Raw genomic sequence first — 19,130 nt, 5'->3', positions numbered from 1 at the left:
GGTAAACCATGCTGTTGGGAATTAAGATGCCAAACTGATTTTTAGAATTATGGTGATCAACCCCCAAAACTTTACCAAGGGAGGATTTTGTGTGTGTGTGTGTGTTGTCATCTCTTTGTTTTGAATGCTTTAGCATGTTTTATCGTGAATGACTACAGAAATTATCTCAAATATGCAAGTTGGAGTTTGGTTACAGTTCTGTTCTTTACAGTGGATCAAGTCTTTTAATCTGAGACTGTTTCTATCATTTGTAGCAAGTGTTGTGTTTCATACCAGGGAGAGTGGATTTGGTGGACCAAATGGTGCCTGACATTACATATAAAGTGGCAAAGGAACTTTTGGTCTTTCAGGATGAGAAACATTCTTTTAAAGCATTTATCATAATTAATGACTTATATTTTCTTGCTCTTATGATTTAGTTAGTTGGATTTGTCACTTTCATTTTAGTAGAGTCCTAATTAATAAAATTTTCTGCATCATGGAAACATCAGGGCACTAAACTATCTTCTCTCTGGCATAGGCCATGGGGGGAGAAACAATAACTTTTTTAGAAATGAATTGCCAGTGAAAGAATGCAGAAGTAATAAACTGCTGTTAATGTTTTTTGGTTTGGTTTGGTTTTTTTTTTTTTTTTTTTTAGAAATTATTTGCAAAGCTAAATATTTTCATTAGGAAAAGCTGGGGTAAAAGGCACTATTGGGTGTTATACATTTCTCTCCTAATTTGATATCTGTTTGTTTAAGCGTGGGTGATAGTTAAAATCAGATCTTTTGGCCAGCCTTTTCAAAGGACACAAATGGCCTTCAATTTTCAGAATATTTCTAAAAAAAAGTGACATACAGGTTTAGATGAACAGTATATAACTATCATTACTTAACAGACAGACTACTAGCAGGTGAGGGAACACTGGTTAGCATTAAGATCTGCATATATATTCTAGGAAGACTTAAGAGTTTAGTATTATTCAGATTGTTACATGCATGAGTTGTTTTTTGTTTTTTTTTTCTTTTTTTTTTTTTTTTTCCCTCCAGCCTTTAAAATTATCTTTCGTGGCTTCTTTGATGGTGGATGTATAAGGAAGTATAGTTCTCTTCTGGAGGGGAGGCTTTTTTTTTTTTTTTTTTTTTACAATACAGAAATCCTCCTTTAAGAGTGTGAGATTTAGTTCTGAATATAGCCTCTGAATTAACACTGCTAATTTTACTAGTGTATTATTCACATTTGCTCAAACTTTCAACTGTCCTGCAAAAAAAAGCAAAATTAAGTCTTTGGAGTGTGTGTGGGGAAGGTGGAGGTCTTGAAGGGAGGGTTGTTCATGGGTGTTACAGAAATGTGAATCCCTCTCTTTTGTTTCATGCTGTAGAGGAATTATGTATTAGAAATGGAACAACATTCAGTTATTATCAGTCTTAGTATCATGGCTTCACAGGTGTGTCCAAAAAAAGAAAATATTAGAAACGAGAGTCAAAATGGTGAAAGCCAGGTGGTGCAGGAGAACTGAGGTTTTTCCACATCTGTTTATTGTAATCAGTTTTATAGGATGGAATTCGGTAACTTTTCCGTATCTTCTTGCTGCTGTTGCTTTCAGAAATGTTTCTGTTAGTAATAGGAGTGTCAGATTCCTTTGGCAAGTACCAAGTTTTTGGCTGCTATAGGGAAATGCTGAGAATTCCAGGTGGGTCTTCCGCCGCCTCCCCACTAGTTTATTCCTTCTTTTTGTTCTGCTTGAATCTGTGAAGTCATACATCATACCAGGGTAGCCAGTATTGCTTGATGTAGAGAGCAATGGGTGGAAGCAGGTAAGGCTTACGAAGTGACATTAGGCTAGTTGTAACACTTTTGCCTTCTGTTCGTCATTTGGGAAATAAGGATAATTGTACTTAATTTTTGAAGTATAAAAAGTGACTTCTGTAGGATATAGAGCTATGCTCAATTCCAATTTAAGGTTAATCCTCCATGACCTAAACTGGGTTCCAGATGGTGACCTACATGTGGAGAAAGACCTTTAATGGAAGGAAGAAACTTTAATGGAAGGAGACAGTTGTGTATAGTAAATGAAGGGTAGAGTAACAAAGCTAAGAATTTAAAAGTTAGAAAGTAGAGAGCTAGATTTACTTCAGCAATATTGTATTTTGCTCTTTTGTGTATTTATTTTAAGCTTTTTTTTTAATAAGTGCTTTTTGTTGTTGTTGTTTTCTTTTTTAGTATCTTGCTTTCTCCCAAGTCTTGGTAAGTAATTATGTAGACCAGGACTGCTAGGTCCTCAGCAGACCTATTCTGGTTGAATCTAAGCTACTGTTAACATATTATTCTGTTACCATTTGGGGATCAGCATCTGAAGGGGAGAGGCTTCTCCAGAGAGCTAAATTATTCTTGAGCAGCAGTTGAATTTCTGGGATTCCTGGGGATGATTTCTGGCCCTTGGAAGGGATTACCGCTTGATGCAGGCATTGCCAAAGCGTATTAAGTCAATCGCTTGTGGTGCGTTAACCACTCGACGTGGTACGTAGCAGTGGCAGTGCTGCAGCAAGCTGGCTGTGTTTGGCAACCTGGCCCGACCTGTGTCTGCAGCAGGAGGAAGGAGATGGACAGGGACATCTATGAAGCGGCGTGAAAGCCATCAGGCAGGTCCTCTTGCCTCGCCGGACCCGTGGCAGCCTCACTGCTGTGGCTGCTTACAGCACCTGCTTCTGCCTGGGAAAGGACTTCTTTTTGCATCTGGGTGCAAGCTCATACACGTGCTCTTATTGCAGAGGAGCCCGTGTGATACGTGGAAGGGTCACCCATTAAAGGGTTGTCAAGTGTTGGCACAGGCTGCCAGGGAAGCGGTGGAGTCACCATCCCTGGAGGTATTTAAGACATGTAGATGTGGTGCTTAGGGACATGGTGTGGTGGTGGGCTTGGCAGTGTCAGGTTAATGGATGGGCTCGATGATCTTAAGGGTCTTTTCCAACCTAAATGATTCTATTCTATGATTATGTGTTTGGGCTGGGGCTCCCAAAGTGAGAATGCAGAGGTAAACTGGGAAGATGACTGCTGTGTGTAAAGCTCAACTAGGGGAAATCAGTAGAGGAAATAGGGTTGGAATATGAGGTTAGGAGACAAAATGAAGATGAAGGTACGTCTCCTCTTTCATACTTGTGTAGCCTGGCATGAAGCTGAAAGCTGCTGCTCCTGTTAGAAAGAGCTATTCTTGGTGGGCTGTGAACCAAGATAAGAGATCCACTGCTTAGTGGTGAGCAGAATGGGTACCAGATGAGTCTAAATAAGATACTTCTAAGCTAAAGACCGTTTTAGTAGGAGCAGGGATTAAACTTTCAGTAATGGATAATGATCTCAAAAATGTAGCCAGGAACTCCAGTCTCCTTGGAAGCTGAAAGTGGGATTTAACCTTCTAAAGTTACTTGACATTAAATTGTAGGCTCTGTTTCTGCCTGTATTTATGAATAAAACGTAAGGGATTGATATACACGTTGGTCAACAACACAGTTTTAACTGCATGGAATGGTAGTGCTCAGTGAGAACCCTCAGGTTTTGCTTTAGTCCCTTGGGTTAGAGGAAGTCTCTTAACTCTCCTCGCCTGAGTCTCTCCTCAGATACATCTCCTTTTCCCTTCATGTCTTAGCTCAGGTGGTTTTGCTGCTGAAGGGCATCAGCCTAGCTAATCTGGGAATGCTGTTGTTGGAGATGGCACCTGGAGTAAGTTAGAGAGTTAGGATAATACAAATAAGTTTCCTTTGGAGCCTGGAAAGTACAACTTCTGTCTGTCTTGGTATAGGAAAGTGGAGGGGTAAGTATGTTTCTGCTGCTGGATGTTCTCTTACAGAGAATGAAAATACCTAGGATTTTCCCTCTCTGGAGGGTAGGCGAGGATTTCTGTTCTGGTGGGCCAAGTTACTCCTTTAGGGGTTCTTTGTTGGTTTTTTTTGTTTGTTTGTTTGCTGTTTTGTTGGAGTCATCTGTAGCTGAGGATGAAGTAATGCAGCAAGAGGCAGTATCTGGTGGCTGTTGAAGTAGGTGGTATTTGTGGCATGGGTATCTTGCAGATTAAGAAAGGAAGGAAGACAGATATATTGGCATCCGTGGTGTTTTTTTTTTTTTTTCCTTTAGTCATTACTTTTAATGAAGGTCCTAGGGGGATATTTGATTTCTGCATGTCTTCACTGTTAAGTGCTTGTTGTTGGAAAATGGAATTGGAAGCTGTAGATGGCCTTCATAAAAAGGCAAATGCAAGTTAAGATCTAGACTTTTTTAAAAAAAAGAAACAACCAACCACAAAGGGAAAAAAAAATCCCTGTGGCGGTGTAAGTTTTCACTCATACTTTTATTTCAGCAAAATGAAGTTGCCTGATTACGTGACTGCTGTTCCGGAATATTGCTTTATCGTCTTATCTGGGGGGAAAAAATAGAACCTGTTAATCTAAAAATTGTTCTACAGTTATATAACTGTTTCTTAAAAATAGCTCCAGAATGGTGGAAAAGAAAGATAGATTCTACAGGGTACAAAATTTCTGTTTTGTTCAATTTCTGCCTTTTTTTACATAGAGCATCCACATATTATACATAGTATTTTTTACTATTTTGTGGTGGCCAGTTGCATGTTACTTACATGTACTCATACAGCAGCTTATGAACATCCTGTAGCACAGTTCTCTATCAGATACTGTATATGTACGGCAGTAATAATAGCACCAAAGCTGAATGCTGAGGAGCTGGTAGAGAGGTACACAAAGAGAAAGCATTGAGGATGGGGTATCTCTTTGTGTGTGTGGCAGTTACTGCTGTGAAAGTTTAACTTTGAAATTGATTGTTCAGAACATCCTTTATTATGTTGTGTTCTAAAAATCACAATTATATTTGACTGTGGGTGTGTGATATTCTTGGGATAAGGAGGCAAAATGCATAAATCAAAAGGTTTATTGTGTTCTGGTAAAATGAGTTCATTCTTTTTAAGATATACTTCTATCTTAACATGCTCACTTTTCTCATCTAAAGAGATTTTATGTAAGTTAGGTTAGCCTTTGTCTTTGTAGATTAATTAAGCAGATGGCCACTGTAAGCTTGGACCAATAGCAGTATAACTAACTTGTTTCCAGTGACCGATACGAGTAGAAATTTGCTCTTGGCCTTACCTGCTGTTTACTTTAGACTCTGATCAGATACAGTCTGTGAAATCTTTTCTGCTTCAGTTAAATACCCCATAGTATTGTATTTACCACTTGTGCTTTTAATGAATCTGTACTTTCACATTTCTCTAACACTGGCATCTGGAATGTTGAGTACAGTAAGGAAAAAGTAGTTGACTGCTGTAATTATTTTTCTCTGCTGAATAATCTTTTCCTGTAAAACATATTTCACCTGCTGCTTTTTGAACTGTGTGCTACTTCATTAAAGCTCTTCTTGTTGCATAGGACTGATACCTGACTTTATTGTGGGAGTGGCAGCATCCCACAGTCTGTACAGTGCTACCCTTCTTTTTGGTGCCCTGTTAAATCATCATCTGAATGTGGGCTTCATGTGAGCCAGCTAATTTGACCCAGATCTGGCTCAAGAGTAGGAAGTTGTTAAATTTGTTTGAAGATGTTTCTCTTCTGGAGTTGTAGATTCCCCATATGAGTATTATTAGCCTAGATATTGCTGGGCAAATTGTCACTTCACAGAAGTATTAGTAGGCAGTACTATTTTACATTAAATCTTAAAATATTGGTTATGTTAAGATCCCTTAACCATGATGGCAGTACTTGGTGTGTATGTGATATGTTGGGGGCTTAGGGGTTTTCTTCTCTTTTTTCTCTCTGCCTGTATATACCTGGTGCCTGTTAAAACCTCAGTTTTATCACAGCAAATCCCAGGAGCAAAACCACTTAAGTGTTTTGCCTTTTTTGTTCGCTTGTGGAGTTTGTATTTTTTCCTTTGTCAAAAATTGTTGCGCTGGCTTGGTACAATCTCCCTGAAGTCAACTGTTGCAAAGCACGAACTGTTGTTAGAAGTTTTTGTTAAGCTTTATTTGTTGAAATATACTGTAAAGTTTTTATTATTTGAGACTTGTGATAATTGATATTGCCAAACAGCTAGTTTACAGGAACATTTTTTTAAGCAGGATTTGGATCATTTTACCTGATATCTTCTTGCACAAAAAAAATCAGCTATATATTTCAGGGATATGTGTATTAATTTTTAATGAGGGATGGTTTGGATGACAGGTAGTTCTACCAAATGTCTTTTAACTTCGGTTGATATTGGGAACTTTAACTTCAAACCTGACTGCAATGGAACATAGGAGAAAACACTTTCTACTGAGCTAGTCTTTTTCCTGGTTTTTAAACTGATAATGTATAATCTTCAAAAAATCAAATGTATGATCTCCATTGTGTGCTTTATTTTTGCACTGATTCCGGTTTGATGACCCACGTGCAATTCTGTAGGAAGATATTCAGATTGTCTCTTGTCAACTAACTTAAGTGATGGAATTAGGAATTTTGGCTCTTGAAATGGCCACTGGCATGCAGAGATTGATTTGTAGTGCTAAGGGGAGATCATACGACGATGCTGTCTTTCCATGTGGTCCACTGTATCATTTAATTGTGTGTCCTTGTTGCTGGAAGTTTGCCAAAAGGGTTGTGGAAATGAGTGACATGTTGCAAATGGAAAAAAGGAAAGTCATTAACTGTAGCAGAGGAGGATAATGAAGATGATACCAAATGGCCAGTTCATAGTAAGTTAGATGGGATATGTTAGGCAAGTTTCTGTTAAAGAATTTCATACGTACGTAGTATTCCTTTTGTTTGTAAGGGTGTCTGAGAAGCTGTTTAACATTTGCTGGATTAACTAGATTAACTCAGTGTTACCTCTGAGTTTACTTCCTTGGATAAGTGTGTATGCTACCCTGGTACTTCTGCATACAGCTTTTACTCTTTCCAGCACTGCTTTCTGCTCTGTTTACTAAAAATGCTTTAAACTCTTCTTGTAGTATTGTTTGATTTTTGTAGGCTGTTGGAGGCCTGTGAGGCTGACCTACCATTTGTTCCTTCTTCCATCTCTCTACAATAACATTGCTTAGGGGTAGTAGCTTTACCAATATTTCATCACACATCTTACTCTGTGATGATGCTGTTTGAAGGGAAGTAAGAAAAGCAACAAAATTGCTTCGGTTTCTGAAAATTCTGTCTCAGCTGCAACCTCTTAAGTTTGCATTTGCATTATTCAGGGTTGTACTGTTTGTACTCTGTGAATTATGTAGATTTTAAAGGACTTCAACTTTTAAAACTATTGTACAACTTGCATTCTTTTGGTATGCAGCACAGCAGATTACAGAAGATTCTACAGGAATTAGTTTGAAATAAAGTAGAACTGACTTGGAGTTTGCTATCCACTTCTTACGTAAAACAGTTCTGAATGACACTGCCAGTATGGTAACTGGTGATGGTGGAAGCCAGTGAACTTGCTTCTTTTTTCCAAATAACATTAATTGACCTTGCTTCTGAACACTACATGACTGGTTTTACTTTGAAGGCATAGATGTGACACAGGCAACTCAGTTTACTGGCAGCAAGTATTTTAGTATTTAGTATTGTCTTATTTTAAATTAGTATTAATTAATTATAGTATTAAATTGTATTTTCCCTCTAGTAAGTTTTTTGTTAATTTGTTTTGTTTTAGTCCCTTGATGTTTAAACACAGCATTTCTAACCATTATTTGTTTATAAATTGTATGAGGATTTTGGGCCCACTTCCTCATACAGAACTTGTTCAGTGTCTGAACAGTTCTCTCCTATGTCTGCAGCGCTTCCTTTTCTGGTACAGCTTTCTGTGATGCATGCTTGTATTTATTTATTCTTTGGAAGAGATTTATTTGCAGAGATTTCCTCCATTCATTCACCTCATATTTTGACATAATAAACTTGAAGTAATATGAACAGGGCTTGTAAAAATGGCGAGTGAAGATTTCTAGACAGTGTAAAAAAAAAACAAAACCCAACAACAAAAAAACCAAAAACCACCCCAAAAAAAACCAACAAAAAAAACCCCGACCCGCAAAAAACCCCCCTCCAGCCAAAATGAACCAACCAAACCCAAACTGTTCCGTGACTGCTACTGCACCCTGGAAAGGCGTGCTTTTGCTTCTGGAGGTTGATGATTCAGTCAGTCTCTTCAGGGCTTTTTGCTAGGGTTGGCCTCCTGCCGGTCCATTTTGAAATTTCTCAGTTGGCTCATCTGATTATCTATGCTGCATTAAGTCTAGTCCGATGTGTAAGTAGGTAGATAGGGAGGAACTCACGTGTAGCATAAATGCTGCTGTCATGGCACATCATCCGTGGTCTTTGTTTTTTGAACAGCTCCCAGGAGAGTTAGACACTGCTGCTGTTGAAAGCAGCTTTTTTGGACAAGGTTTCTGGGGGGCAGCCACATGCTTGCATGGTAGAGTGAAGACTCGTGGTCCCTTCAGTAAGTCATATGTTGGACGCTGGAATTGTTTGTGGCTTGTTGCTGGGGTCCATGCAGTTAAGAGTTACAGAACAGTTCAGAGAAGCATTCAGAAGAACTGACATCCTATAACAAATGTAAGAACTTCTGTACACTAAACTGCGGCCAGATTCAAGACCTTCAATTTGTATAATAGAGGCTTGACTTGCCCCATTTATCTTCTGCTCAGTTATTAAGAATAATTCAATTTATTTTCCTGGATTGGGGTAATCTGTGTCAGTGTTTTGGGGGGGTGGGAGGAGAGGGCAGAAAGAGAAGGTCAGCTGTTTTTAATACTGGTGTTTTTCTCCATGGTCAGGACTTTCTAATTATACCCTGGATAAAATATCAAATTTCAAAGTCTTTCACACAACGAAGGTTCTCTGTTTTCAGTGGCATTAGGTACACATGCATCCCATAAACATAGGCATCATGTGCATTTTGGTTTTGATTAGCATTGGGTAACTGTATTACCTGATTGCTCTGCTGTTGTTTGATAATATCTTACTGGGAGCAGTGAAGAAATTGTCACATACACATGAATATCTTGTAGATGAGGGTTCTTATAGTTGTTCTTATAAGTTGTTCAGGGTTACAGTGAACCTTCTCTGTTTCTTATATATTATGACTGACCATTGGGCAACAGATAAGGATTTTAAGTAGCTGAATGATGGTGGTGTGTATCTGGGCTGAGAAATGGCTTCAGAGATTTTCTTCTAGTTATGATAAACGTAGTTGGCACTGGTGATTTAAAAAGCATAGCACAGGAAAATGTAAATGAGTAGGAGGAGTTCATGAACTTTATATTGGAGGGTTTCTTTCTTCTCCCCTTTCTTCAGAAGAAAGTGTCTGCTATGCTCTCTTCCTGTGATTAGGTTTTTATTAAGACAAAAATCGGTGCTGGTACATTATTTTCTATGCCAGATATGCAGTAATGAAATAGTTCAGAAGTGTAACACAAGGTCGTAAGAAAGCCACATGAAATGCTCTTCACTTTTATTCCATCTGCTGTTATTACGTGGTAGAAATCTTGTAGCACGTTTCTAAAATAGAATTTTTTGAGTTTTCTAATTTATGTGGCTTGGGAAGTATTGGACCAGGTATTAATATGTCATGCCTATTAGAAAAGTGCTCTAGGGAGCTTTGTGGTGGGCCCCCCAAAAATTTATTAGGTTAATTGAAAAGCAAAATTTGACATACAAGCCTGATGCTGTTCAAAAGAAAGCCAGTAGCAATTAGCTATATGTATATATTTTTTTTCTTTCTCCTGTCTCATTAAGTTTTCATTAATGAGAGCAGTCTTAAGCATTGAAAGACTCTGGAGTCACACAAGCCATGTTTAAGAGTGTTTGTAATCTTCAGATAAATACTAGTTCAATGAAGTAAAAATTGAGTAATGCTGAAAAGAGAGCACTTCTAATTCTGAACCAGGCATTTGCCTACCCTGACTGTATGGAAGGGAAAAACCCACTGCTTGCATAAAATATTCTTTGGCAGGATTTGGCCCAACGGAGCTTATTCCCACGACTACAGAAGTAATGTCTCTTAAGTTCTATGGTGCTTTCTGAATTCTCTCCTATTTTCAATGAAATTTCCGAATTTCATGGGTTTTTGTGTTGTGAGGAGATGTTTCAGAATGCAGATGGGCTCCCTTTCCAGCTGAGCCTGCAGTCAAGGCAGACTGAAGCAATATGCTCTAAGAAAAAGTGTGAATTTTCTCATATGTTTCAGTGAGCATTAATTGGAAGACTAATTAGGACAACTTGAAGCCAAAATTGCTGTGTTTCACTTTGAGACAAATTATCAGAGACACCCATCAGCTGTAGTTGGATGTAGGTGGCATTCCAAGTTTAAATCTGCTTGAAGAGTTTAGAATCAAAAGTGAGGAAAAGAAGTTTAAATCTAACTCAGGGCTTAAATTTAGAGTAGAACAAGGAAGAATAAAAATTACCACATATGAGTAACTGTACCGTAATAAAAACAGGTGAAGGAGATCGTATGCTTCTAATTATTATTGTTTTCTAGTTTGAAGATGGCATGTAGGCAACATTAAGTCAGTATTCCAGACTGAAAATGCTATATTAAATACTACTATAACTTTTTTATTATGGAACTGTATTTAACTTTTACAGATACGTGCATACAGATAGGGTTTCTTTTCTTACCTTTCTCTTGCAGATGTGACATTTCTACTCATAGAAGTATGCATAGCCTAAAACATAGGTACCCACAGTCAGTTGTTTTTGAATCCTCATATACTCTTATTTTCTTTGGATACAAAAAAGCCTGTGGCTGCTTCCTTTGCAGGACTGACTTTGTGCTGTGTCAGCTTCAGCTTCTGGGTAAGGTACAATACAAAAGTTAGTTTGCTTGAGTGTTAGACAGGCAGCAGCCTCTGGCTAAGGAGTACCTGTACAAGAAGAGGTGCATTTCTTTCTACTGTGTGTTTTCCTTCCTACTCTCCCTAGGAGAGCAGGAGGAGAGCACGAGTCTCTTCTCCCTGCTCTTCTGCTGCATGCTCCCAGAAAGCAGGACTCTTAACTCTGTGCTTTCAATCTCACAATATATATGCTTGAGACTCCAGCTCCATCATGTCATATACACCTCTTTCACCTTCTTGTCACTGCTCTGACATCCTCAGCCAGAGACGACCGAGTACCTTTATTTCTGTTGCAGAGCAGGGCTGGAAGCTGGCAGCCCCTGCTACACGTTGTAGCACGATGTACCTGATTTGTAGTGGCTATCTGTGCGAGCATCCACTGTGCTGTGAGAGAAGACAGGAAGGCAAAGCTGAGAGAATTTGATAACTGCACCTGACACAGGCAGATTGGTTACATGTGACGGGCATATCACAATTTTGGGAACTTGTAGTGTTGCATATCACTGTCTCCACTGCTGCAATAGCTGTGGGCACAAATGTGCTTGGTCGGAAGACCATGATTCCTTCCACTTGAAATGGGTTGTGTGGCCTTCTGTCTTCCTCTTTAACATGTCCCACCTCTTGAGCAGTATCAAGACAGAGAAAACTGCCTCGGAAAATGTTTCTCTCTGCAGTATAGAGTTTTTAAGGAAGAAGTGCAGGGTGGAGGGAAGGTCTTTCAACTTGCATGTAAAAAAATGGTACCTCACATTTATTAGCAACATGATCCATCAGATAATGAGCTGGTAGTATTCTACTCTCCATTTCACTAATGTGAGCATCTGTGTGTATTTTATGGCCATCATCAGCACCCTATGAATAACTCTTAAGCTGGTGGTCCGTTTCAGCCAGCTCTGGCAGTTTGGTCAAGTCTTAAAGATGACTATGTTCTGTAACTGCTGGGAACGTAGGTGGCTGGGTAGAGGCAAGAGACAATGTGGTGTGAGCTTATGCATTGAAACGGGAGGGTATATGGTGGGGCAGTAGTGACTCATTAGGAGGCAGGAAGGCTTCAGCAAGAATATCTGTCTTCTTAGGAGCCAGAAGACAAGCAAGTAATAAACAGCTATCAATCAAGGAACTGGCTATTATTTTGTGGGCTATAATGCATTTTTCTCATGAGGAGTGTGGCTGTAGGGCTACATTCTTTTGTGTTGTGCTGTAAGTGCAAGGAATGAGGAAATCTGGTCCCAAATAGGGAGGAGTATTCAAGTTGGGGGTAAGGATATCGTTATTTGGATACGTCAAAAAAGAAGCGCTACCATTTTTAAAAGTTGTTGCAACATTGGAAGTGCTCTTCTTTTTCCTATCTGTGGCATGATATATTGAGTCAAATATATCCTTTGAAAGTGTGTCCAATTAATGTGTTCTGACTTTCACCAAATCATATTAACCTAGTGTAGCTGTCAAGCTGGGTATGCCAGTTGTACTCCTACAGCAATTTTTTTTCTTTTTAATTGTCCCACTGTGAACTCTTGTACCAGATGACAAATCCCAAAGAAATAAGTTCTCTCTAGGTTAGCATGAGAGAAATAAGAAGAGTGTTATCTGTCTTGCTTTTGGCAAAAAGGACCCCAAAAGAATCTTTTAATTAGAGCAATTTCATTGTGTCTATCTGCCATGAACCTAACGAGCAATATGAGCTTGCTAAGGTGCAGCCACGTGACTTGGTGGGAGCTGATCCTCTAATGAGAGGATTAGGTGTTTATTTCTGGTTGTCCATAGCCTGTGATGCTAAGCACATGTCGCTGGGCGTGAGAGCTCTCAGCCAGTCCCCAGTAACCTCTCCTTTACCTCTCTCATCTTTGCTTTTCCATCCCCTCCCAAATATCAGCTCACTGATTTCTCTGTTCTTGATACTTCAGCTTGGGATAGATTTCATAAATTATGCTACGCACAGTTTCTGTGTGATGTTGTATTTGGGTCTGTAAATAACACAAAACCTAAATGGGTCTGGAAGTTTTTCAGAATCTTGTTTTTTAGCAAGTCACCTGGGGAAGTGTCGTGGTTTAACGCTAGCTGGCCACTAAGCACCACACAGCTGCTCACTCACTCCTCTCCCCCCACCGCCAATGGGATGGGGGAGAGTACTGGAAGTGTAAAAGTGAAAAAACTCCTTGGTTGAGATAAAAACAGTTTAATAATTAAGAAAAAAAATTGTAAGGAAAAGGAAAATAACAGAAATAAAACCCAAGAAAGACAAGTGATGCAAGTGAAAACATTTGCTCGTGACCGACTGACCGATGCCCAGCCGGTCCTCAAGCAATGGCCCCCCTGCCAACATCCCTCTAGTTTTATTGCTGAGCATGACATCCCATGGTCTGGGATATCCCTTAGGTCAGTCGGGGTCGGCTGTCCCGGCTGTGTCCCCTCCAACCCCTTGTACCCCCCCAGCCTGCTCGCTGGTGGGGTGGGGTGAGGAGCAGAACAGCCCTTGGCTCTGGGTAGGCACTGCTCAGCAGGAACCAAAACATCCCTGGGTTATCAACACTGTTTTCAGCACAAATACACAACACAGCCCCATACCAGCTACTGTGAAGAAAATTAACTCTATCCCAGCCAAAACTAGCACAGGAAATGTAGTTTGACATCAGTGAGATCCAAAAGGGATGAATAGTTCTGTCCAAGAGGCCGTCATTAAACTGGCTCATCTCCAGCACTGCCATTTTAAAAAGTGCATTTAGTGGATTGTTTTGCCTTTAAAAAAATGAAAAGAGGGGTGTTGGAAAGAGGAACCAGTCCTGGCGCTCCTGAATTGTGGTATCTCTACCACTTGTGATGTGGAAGCTACTTAATATTATGTGGGGTAGGGGAGAAATCCAGCCTGCCACTTTAAAGCTGGGGAATGAACACTGCCTTCTGCTCGCAGCCTGAGAATTGTATCTGGAGCTGCTGTTGCCACTGCTTAGTACAGTTCTCTTTTTCTAATGATGGCACCTGAGCAAAATAAATTTGAAAATCTCCCGCTTTAATAGGTTTACATTCTCATAATCTTGAATGATTTAGAAGACCATATTTTGTCAAGAAACCTGGTTCCTTCTATTTTTGTATTTCACCTTGAATTTGATGTTTTATTCTCTGGGCAGTGATGTTAATGTGAGTTCTGTATCGTACTTAATTACGTGATAAATCTCTCTCCCCAGATCATTCAACTTCAAGTGGTACATCCTCGTTTAAGCCCAGCCGATCACTGGTTTCTATTCCCACTGCCCATGTGATGCCGTCTAATGCCAGCTCTTCGCTTTCCAAACACAGGGAAGCTTTCAAGTCTGATGGCTCAAAATGGAGTACAAGCTTTGTACGGTCAGGAGGAGGCCGAAATCAGGGTGCCCTGGACAATTCTCTTGACATGAAAGATGCAAGACCTGTAAGAAAATGGTCCTCCTTGTCTAAACTCAGCTCACCAAATACCTTCAGCCAAGATGGTAGTAGTCACTCAGCGGACTCCAGAGCTAGTACAGACAAAGCTGTGTCACCACAATTGAGGACAAACGGGCCAGGTTGTTTGCACGATAGCATGGAGTTGCTAAAAATTGAGGACAAAGAAATTGGGAAAAAGCGATCTTCTCTACTGGACTGCAAATACAAATTTGAAACGTGCAGCAAAGACGATTTTGTTTCAGATTCCTCAAGTAGGAGACATGCCTTAGACTTGACCTACAGTGCCTTACCTGAAAGCAAACCTACGGCAGCCGGTTGTGAAGCCTTCGGACAGAGATATGCAACTCTCGGACAACAGGCTGTGAGCGGAGCTCCCATACAGCCAGCAGTGAGGACTCAAATGTGGCTTAAAGAACAGTTACGTGCAAATCCCCTGGACTGCAGGAGTGCTGAGGAGCCCTACGGTGTAGCTGCATGGCATGTGCAGCAGCTTGAAGATTTTAGAACAGGTGACCAGCCTGTGCAGGTAAGGCCAAAGCTTGGTGTTTGCTGCCATCATGTGGCATCATGTGTTATACCTGAGGAATAATATCGGGCAGTTTTTAATAAAACAGGAAAGGGAACAGGTCCTCTTAGCCAGGTGATGATGTTTTTAAACTTTGATTAGGGATGCTGCTGCTTGTTTCTCAGTATGACTGCCAACAAGTGCCTCTCTGCATGAGACTAGCATCTTTTTTCTGAAGCTGGACGCAGTTAAGAGGTTCATCAAGGAACATTTTCAGTAGTTCTTAAGAGAGTCTTTGGTCACAGTGTGGTGGAGGAAATGTGAATGCATTTTGATCTTAATGGGTTTACTAAGAAGGCTGCATTTTTGCATTCAGCAAAATAAGAATGACTCCTGTGTACTGCAAGGATGAATGCTCAGTTTCACTATGCCTAGCACTTAAACCGAATTCAGTTTGATATTACTGCTTATTTTTTAACTAATGAAATTAACTAGAATCAACTAATAGTAGTCAATGAATATGTTTTATTTAAATAAAATAAAATGTGGGCTTTATGTGTCATACTTGAAGTATTTTCATATAGAAAACGTCAAACACGTGGTTTTAAGAGACAGATAACCTATTCTAACATGGTAATTCGCAGTCTGTGTTTCCAGCTCTTCCCCTAATGGGAAAAGATAGCTTGTGAAGGAAGGCAGTATTAAAAATCTAAAACTCCAGGTTTACCCATGTAGGTAAACTTGGCTTGCCAAAAAAATCCCAAGCAGATTACAGTATGTAAATTTTCCTGAAAGGCATTTTAAGGCTAGGATGTTATCTGAGCAGATATAATCTAGCTGTATGTGCAAATTCCCTGTTTTCTCCAGCCTAAAGATATATTAAGTAATTTTCAAAGTGTTGTGCTCAAATTTTTTTGTGTCTTGCATTGTATATTCAAGGAAAGACTGACAACTTTAATGATTCTCAAGATCCAGTTTAGCTCTTAACGGTGGTCTGGATTTTTTTTTTAAGCTTAAAAAAATTGAAGCCAATTAGTATGGTCAAACCAGTAGTAATCCTTAAGGGTCTCTCTAAAAACCTGACATTGTTGCAGGTAGCCACCCTTTACATTACCCTTATTACTGCAGAAACACTAATCTTTCTCTAAACTTTTTGAAGATTTTGATGGCGAGAAATTACCCAGGTTGTCCGTGAGGTTTGCGTGCAGATTCCTGTGCCTGGTGGTTCTCCTTTTGGATTTAAATATCTATTCAGAGTAAGCTTTATTTACTTTGTTCCTTCATTTAGGTATATGTCTCTTCATCATCTTTTACGTACCTTTCACAACACTTTGTTTAGGATGGGTGTTTTAGAAACTCTTACTTTTGTTGAGGTCAAAACAACTTCCAGCTTCTGTTTTTCATGTCTTATAAGTGTTTTCTCACTCTGATTGTCATTAAATACAGTGTCTCCTTTTTGTATGAAGGGAAAGTTTCGTGTTTGAAACAGATCTATGTAGTATTATGGTTATTCAAAAACTTGTGTTCATGCAGGCGTCGATGCCGCACTGTGTTTTGAGGGCAGAGCCAACAGAGGGAGCACAAGCATTAGTTATCTTTTTGGCTGAATTCATAAAATGGTGCTGCACCTTTGCAGGTTTTTGAGATCATAAGATTATAGGGTGAAGTTTTGCCTAAACCTGTTGTGTGGTGTTTTTGTTTTGGTTTTTTTTTTTTTCCTTTTCTTGCTCCTGTCATTTTTATATCTGTATCGGTATTGATATATACGTCGGAGGATCCATCTAGCCCCTGGCTTAGGAAGCAATAGTCCTATCTACTGTCTGGTTAGCCCTGGAAAACAGGGGAAGTCCTTGAAGCTGCGGCGTTTGCTCTCCTTGCCCTGACTTCCCACTTGCTTGGGAGGGTGGCACAGAGAGCCTGACAGTAATTAAGGGCACGAGGGTGTGGAGGAGGTTCCTGGTGCCCTTGGAAAGCGCTTTCATTGGGTCTGATTTGGAGTTGTGCCGATGGGCCTGGAAATGCGATCTGTTCCATTTCTTCAAGTGAGAAGATGTGGTGGTGAAATAGGACCCAGAGAAACAGAAAGTTAAAGCGTTGTGCGAGAGCGGTGAGCCTTTGGGCTCTCAGGGGCATCCTCTGCTGGCCCACCCAGCCTGCCCCGTCCTTCTGCCCAGAGGCTACAGCGGTGAGGAGGAGGGATGCCCGAAGAGGTAAAAGGAGAATGGTTCTCCTGTCTTGACACCTGTTCGTTGAAGAAACCTCAGCATAATTGTGCTATGGGTTTTTTCAAAGGATCACCATGTGCGCGCACCTGGGAACTGATACGCTGCTACTTCTGAGAAACCAAGAAAACTGTAATCCTAAGTGGAATATATACCTAGGAAAGAGAGAGAGCAGAAAGCATACGATTTTGCTAGAGGAAGCTGATGATTTGTAAAAGGGAAAAAAGCCACACCTCTATAGAAACGTCTTTATTTTTCTTTTCCTCTTAGTGGGGACTATTTTTGCTATTTTGCTTTTAATAATTATGTATGCTGATGGAAAGGCAGTGGTTTTTAAGGACTGAAAAAATTACAGTTTATCATCATTTTACTTTAAAACTACCATTGCCGTGAACAGAAAACTAAATGAACTTTGTTTTTAACTGACAATCTAGAGCAGCTTTGTGTATCTTTCAGGTAGACTGGTAAAAGGAGAGACTATAGAGGGCAACTATCACTAATGAAGTAAGAATAGACTGCAGCAATTTTCTGAGTTGATTTTGGGGACTGGTCATTCAGGAACAGCTGTTGGATTTAATAATACAGTCTGCAAATAAATTTTCATGCCCTCACAGACTAGTATAGACAGTTTACCCCCCCAAAACTATGAATTGGAGTTTATTTTTATAAAATCAGACAAGCTTTGAGTTTAAGTAAAGGATAATGTATTACAGCCCTTAAAAGCTGTTCCAGTTAATTACTCTCAAATTAAGATTCTCTGCCTCCTTAATAGTCTAAATTTGACTGAACTCCGCATCTACCTGTTGGTTTTTTGCTACACTTTGCTCCCCAAATTAAAAAGCCTATAATGTAGCTTTTCCATTCCAATTGTAAACCATGATTTTTAAGATAAAATATGTACTGTGCATTGTAAGGGAAGCTCAGAGTGTTGGGTAGAAGACCTACAGCTATGTTGAGATTATCTTCCAGGACACAGTCAGGTTCACAACTGCAGAAAAGATGCTGTGGATCAACAGAACACGTCTTCAGAGAAAGTGCATTGTTCAGCTGAGGGTGTGATGTTTGTACATTTTGGAAATAAATCTCCAAGGAGGATCTGGTCTATGGTTATTTTGCAACATCATGGAGTTGTATATGAAGATTGTTTTCTCTAGCCAGTGTGTACTATTTAATGTATGCTTTTTGAAGATAAACATTCCCCTAGACATTTCCAAGGAAGATATTTTAACAGTACTTCAATGAAAATAATTTCCATGCAGTATTTATATTTCATCATACACTTAATTATTTTCAATGTACAGCTGATCTTTCAGCAGACATGACCATTGTAATACCTTTTTTTCTTTTTAACCTCCAAAGTAAGGAAGTATGTGATTAAGCCTGTGTTAAGGGAAAAATTGCTTATTAATACGCAACAGCGGTTCCCACTTACTGAACTGGGAGGCCATATAAATCTGGATAAAAAGGCTGTATGCTTTCATGTAAAGGCACTTCTTAAAGACTGATCCTATTCTATCTGATTATCTGAATGCATCTAGGTACATCCTGTTTGCTAGTCCAGAAATTGGCTTTAAAATGAAAGCACGCCTTTAAAATTGTGGGAGATAATACAATAAGAAGGAAGGTTTCAAAGGTCACATATCTACTTCTTAGCTCTGTACAATGTTGTAGGCATCACAAGATTAAGCTCTTGTTTTTTCCAGTGTATGGGACATCTGTATGATTTCTTCATGGTGTGCTAACTGTGTCACAATATAGCAGAGATAATAGATGGAAAATGCTTAAGTACATCTTTCCTTTAATGTATCTGGCTTACTGTTTTTTCTTTAATGAGGAAAACACTGCCTTGTTCATACCATGTATGTAAAAGTTAATGGAAGTTAAATTTTAATGCACTGAGAAATTTAGAGATACTACAACAATCTTCATTTCAAAATAGAGAAGGAAGAAAGTAAACTGCATGCATACCTAAACATTGGTGAACAAAAGTTGTAAAACTTTAATTAAAGTTATAACATTCTTCAAATAACATTGTTGGCACAGAAAACTTTATTCTTAAATGTCAACTCAAAGCTTGTTTTTCTTATGATCCTGGCAGATCAGAAAACTAAAAACTATTAATATCAACATTTTTCCTGTG

At 39.4% G+C, this 19,130-nt stretch overlaps 1 protein-coding gene across 2 annotated transcripts in view; it reads left to right on the top strand.

The window, feature by feature from the left end:
- The window catches only part of CEP85L (centrosomal protein 85 like), a 122,194-nt gene that overhangs the window by 34,097 nt on the left and 68,967 nt on the right, over positions 1-19,130 (top strand). For both annotated transcript variants that reach the window (XM_069805118.1, XM_069805119.1), the window contains exon 3: positions 14,026-14,789. In XM_069805118.1, the coding sequence (XP_069661219.1) occupies positions 14,026-14,789 (764 nt within the window). The remainder of the gene's footprint in view (positions 1-14,025; positions 14,790-19,130) is intronic.

The sequence above is a fragment of the Haliaeetus albicilla genome, chromosome 17 (genome assembly GCF_947461875.1).
Source record: "Haliaeetus albicilla chromosome 17, bHalAlb1.1, whole genome shotgun sequence".
NCBI classification, from domain to species: domain Eukaryota; kingdom Metazoa; phylum Chordata; class Aves; order Accipitriformes; family Accipitridae; genus Haliaeetus; species Haliaeetus albicilla.
Note: the sequence above shows the minus strand (reverse complement) of the source record. Positions and strands in the feature narration are given on the sequence as shown.